Source organism: Palaemon carinicauda, chromosome 28 (assembly GCF_036898095.1).
Source record: "Palaemon carinicauda isolate YSFRI2023 chromosome 28, ASM3689809v2, whole genome shotgun sequence".
Taxonomy (NCBI): Eukaryota; Metazoa; Arthropoda; class Malacostraca; order Decapoda; family Palaemonidae; genus Palaemon; species Palaemon carinicauda.
In genome coordinates, this window is record NC_090752.1 from 2,168,476 (window position 1) to 2,173,428 (window position 4,953).

Here is a 4,953-nt window from a genome sequence, read left to right on the forward strand (position 1 = left end):
TGCAACGCGAGAGAGAGAGAGAGAGGAGAGAGAGAGAGAAGAGAGAGAGAGAGAGAGAGAGAGATTTATATCTGCAAGATGGATAATAGATAACACGAGATAATAGATAACACACAAGGGTGCAACACGAGAGAGAGAGAGAGAGAGGAGAGATGAGAGAGAGAGAAGAGGAGAGAGGAGAGAGAGAGAGAGAGAGAGGCTAGATTATAGATAACAGGAGAGAGAGAGAGAGAGAGAGAGAGAGAGAGAGAGAGAGAGAGAGAGAGAGAGAGAGAGAGAGAGAGAGAGGCTAGATTATAGATAACAGGAGAGAGAGAGAGAGAGAGAGAGAGAGAGAGAGAGAGAGAGAGAGAGAGGCTAGATTATAGATAACAGGAGAGAGAGAGAGAGGAGAGAGAGAGAGAGAGAGAGAGAGAGAGATGAGAGAGAAGAGAGAGAGAGAGAATATGGGCATACTTACAGCTCCATAGAAGAGACAATGTGTGGGTGCCTCATCCTCCTCATTGGGGCACTGGGGCACGCCATCGCACAACTGCATATCTTCTATGCAATTCCGGCTCGCCCGAATCGTAGGGTGTCGGGCAGTACCTCTTGCGCGTCCCGTCGCTGCCTATTGGGCACTCTGCAAGGAAGGGAGAAGGTTGTTGTTATTGTTATTGTTGTGGGTATTGTTGTTGTTATTATCAATTTCGTTCTTTAAGGGAATTGGATTTAGCAAGGATTAGAATTAGGGGTTGAAGGGAAGTGTTATTGTTGTTGTTGTTGTTGTTATTGTTGTTATTAATCACACTCTTAAAGAAAATTTGCTTTACCAGATTAGAATTAGGGGTTGAAGGGTAGTGTTTTTTTCTTGTTGTTGTTGTTGTTGTTGTTGTTATTAATAATCACACTCTTTAAGAAAATTTGCTTTACCAGATTAGAATTAGGGGTTGAAGGGAAGTGTTGTTGTTGTTGTTGTTGTTGTTAATTGCACTCTTAAGGAAATTAGCCTTATCAGTATTAGAATTATGGGTTGAAATAAAGTGTTGTTGTTGTTGTTGTTGTTGTTGTTATTAACTACACAGGACTAGAATATGGGTTGAAGGAAAATGTTGTTGTTGTTGTTATTGTTATTGTTATTAATCACACTCTTTTAGGAAGTCAGCCTTATAAGGATTAGAAATTATGGGTTGAAGGAAATATGGTGTTATTATTATTGTTGTTGTTGTTGTTGTTGTTGTATTTAATAGTTTTCGATAAATTCCCTTTACAAAATTCTAAAGTATAGAAGGAATTTTATCCATCCTTCTAGAACTCCGAACTGTTTATTGATAAAGCAATAAATACAGCGAGTTATTCCAACATTTTATTGTATTATCACACAAATCTATTTAATAATGACTTTAAATACACAAAGGAATATATGGTATGAATAAGTATGAATACACAAAGGAATATATGGTATGAATAAGTATAGAATACACAAAGGAATATATGGTATGAATAAGTATGAATACACAAAGGATTATATGGTATGAATAAGTATGAATACACAAAGGATTATATGGTATGAATAAGTATGAATACACAAAGGATTATATGGTATGAATAAGTATGAATACACAAGGATTATATGGTATGAATAAGTATGAATACACAAAGGATTATATGGTATGAATAAGTATGAATACACAAAGGATTATATGGTATGAATAAGTATGAATACACAAAGGAATATATGGTATAAATAAGGAAAGAAGGATCTCCTAAAGAAGAGGGATTTCGTGGAGAAAGATAAGTTCAACCGAAATAGTTAGAGAAGACAAATCCAGGCAACCGACCCCTTAATTATTGGATACTTATTAGGATGAAGACGAAGGTACGAATATTAAGCAGTTTCACATAAGATGAAAAGTTTACGAGGAAGACGTACATCAATGCATAATAGCGATAAGAAATGTAAATATTATGGCAGTGTTCTCTTTATTAATACTAAAAATCATATCCTTGGTAAGATATTTTCAATTTTCGAAAAAATCTATATATCTGGCAATGTTTATACACCGTCTACAATCAAGCATTGGTAATAGATTTGCGACATTGGAAAAAAACGTCATATCTCTGGCAATGTTTATATATCGTCAATAATCATGTACAAAAAAAAAAAAAAAAAAAAAAAAAAAAAAGTCCCCGACGCTTTTGTTATTAATCGCAGAATTATTATAAAACAATTAATCCAATTTCTTCCGCAATACTTCCAGTATTTTCAAGGGCCATTTTAGGTCCCTGACTTAGCTTTTAGTGCTAATATATCTACTGTAGGTTCTAGAGCTTTCAAATATGCGCCCCAATGCTATACAATAAGCTCCCACTAGACATTGGAAAGAATGAAGAAATTAAGGGCTTTCATGAGGAAACTGAAGACTTTTTTTCTAAGTGCTTCGATAATGTGGATTTGACAATAAACGAGCAATATTCAGTATGAAATGTTGAATGCCTTGGAATGTATATAATAAAATGAACTACGAAAGGTCCTGTAGAGAGTAATGTTCCCCAGTAATAGAGACCAGAAAAGCAGCCATTAAAGTGTTAAATAATATAGCCCTTGTCTCACAAAAACTGAGGTTGATCTCAAAACGAATGTGAAATGCTGAATGCCTTTGAATATATACAATAAAACGAATTACGAAATGTCAGGTAGATAGTAAGGTTCCCATGTAATAAAGGACCAGAAAAGCAGCCATTAATGTATTAAATAAAAACAGCCCTTGTCTCACAAAAAGTTGGATTGATCTAAAAAACGTCCTTTGATAATATGGATTTGACAATAAACGAGCAATATTCGGTATGAAATGCTGTATGCCATGAAGGCATGGAATGTATACTATAAAACGAATTACAAAAGGCCCTGTAGAGAGTAAGCTTCCCCTGCAATAGAGGACCAAAAAAGCAGCCATTAAAGTGTTAAATAAAAACAGCCCTTGTCTCACAAAAAGTTGGCTTGATCTAAAAACGAATGTTAAATGCTGAATTCCTTGGAATGTATACAATAAAACCTTACTCTGTAGAGAGTAAGGTTCCCCTGCAATAGAGGACCAGAATAGCAGCCATTAAAGTGTTAAATGAAAAGAGCCCTTGTCTCACAAAAAGTTGGCTTGATCTAAAAACGAATGTTGCTCAAAAATAGCCGCAAATTATCAAAGGATTACAAAGTGCCTTTAAAAAAATAAAGCCATCTCGCCCGCGTAAACTTTAACTTCTTAGCCTCGATAAAAAAAAAGAAGAGGAAGAATGTAAACAAGAAGAAGCTGGAGAAGGGAGAGCCAACAGGATCCAGCCAGGGCTGCCCAAACTCCGTATAAAGCCAAGAGCACGAAACCTCTGGCGAAAACCTTTGATCTTATTTCCAGTATGGCTTACTTCAAAATTATACCAAGGCTTATTTTGTTTTCTTCTCGCACTTTGAGAATGTTTTGATTTTTTCTCCAGGCGAATTTAACTTTAGTCTGTTCTCGCGGCGGTTGGTTGTGTGGGAGGGCAAACTTGGAAGCTCTTGCGAGGAAGGAAGGAAGGAGTTGGAAAAGTCTAAGTGGGTTAATGTAGTAAGGGAAAGTTTTTGGGAAATTGTGTGGCGATCGGCTAATTAGGTGGACAGGCAAATTATTGAAGTCTTACTTGAATTCGCTGATTAGCTATTAGCGGGCAGTCAAATTGCTAAAGTTTTATTTGAATTCACTAATTAGCTGTTAGCAGGCAGTCAAATGACTAAATTCTCATTTGAATTCGCTGATTAGCTGTTAGTGGGCAGTCGGATGATTAAAGTCTTATTTGAATTGCTAATAGCTATAGCGGGCAATCGAATGACTAAATCTTTGAATTCACTATTAGCTGTTAGCTGGCAGTCGAACGACTAAAATCTCATTTGAATTCGCTAATAGCTGTTAGGGCAGTCGAACGTCTAAAGTCTCATTTGAATTTGCTAAATAGCAGCTAGCGTGCAGTCGAACAACTAAATTCTCATTTGAATTCGCTAGTTAGCTGTTAGCTGGCAGTCGAACAACTAAAATCTCATTTGAATTTGCTAAATAGCTGCTAGCGTGCAGTTGAACAACTAAAATCTCATTTGAATTTGCTAAATAGCAGCTAGCGTGCAGTCGAACAACTAAATTCTCATTTGAATTCGCTAGTTAGCTGTTAGCTGGCAGTCGAACAACTAAAATCTCATTTGAATTTGCTAAATAGCTGCTAGCGTGCAGTTGAACAACTAAAATCTCATTTGAATTTGCTAAATAGCAGCTAGCGTGCAGTCGAACAACTAAATTCTCATTTGAATTCGCTAGTTAGCTGTTAGCTGGCAGTCGAACAACTAAAATCTCATTTGAATTTGCTAAATAGCTGCTAGCGTGCAGTTGAACAACTAAAATCTCATTTGAATTTGCTAAATAGCAGCTAGCGTGCAGTCGAACAACTAAATTCTCATTTGAATTCGCTAGTTAGCTGTTAGCTGGCAGTCGAACAACTAAAATCTCATTTGAATTTGCTAAATAGCTGCTAGCGTGCAGTTGAACAACTAAATCTCATTTGAATTTGCTAAATAGCTGTTAGCTGGCAGTCGAACACTAAAATCTCATTTAAATTCGCTAAATAGCTGTTAGCAGGCAGTCGAACGACTAAAGTGTCTCATTTGAATTCACTAAATAGCTGTTAGCAGGCAGTCGAACGACTAAAGTCTCGTTTAAATTCGCTAAATAGCTGTTAGCAGGCAGTCGAACGACCAAAGTCTCATTTAAATTCGCTAAATAGCTGTTAGCGAACAGTTGAGTGATTAAAGTCTTATTTGAATTTGTTGACTAGCTGCGAGGTGGACAGTGGAATTATTGGAGTCTTATTTCAATTTTCTGTTAAGCTATTAGTTGAATTATTGGGGTGTCATTTGAATTCACTAATTAGCTGCTAGACGCAATATATTCCTTA

General features: G+C 36.3%; 2 protein-coding genes across 2 annotated transcripts in view; one reads left to right on the top strand and one right to left on the bottom strand.

The window, feature by feature from the left end:
• The window catches only part of LOC137621973 (ionotropic receptor 21a-like), a 194,940-nt gene that overhangs the window by 102,716 nt on the left and 87,271 nt on the right, over positions 1 to 4,953 (top strand). The window lies entirely within an intron of this gene.
• The window catches only part of jeb (jelly belly), a 20,578-nt gene that overhangs the window by 1,613 nt on the left and 14,012 nt on the right, over positions 1 to 4,953 (bottom strand). Inside the window, 2 exon segments of the mRNA XM_068352468.1 lie at positions 461 to 550; positions 552 to 622. Of these exon segments, the coding sequence (XP_068208569.1) occupies positions 461 to 550; positions 552 to 622 (161 nt within the window).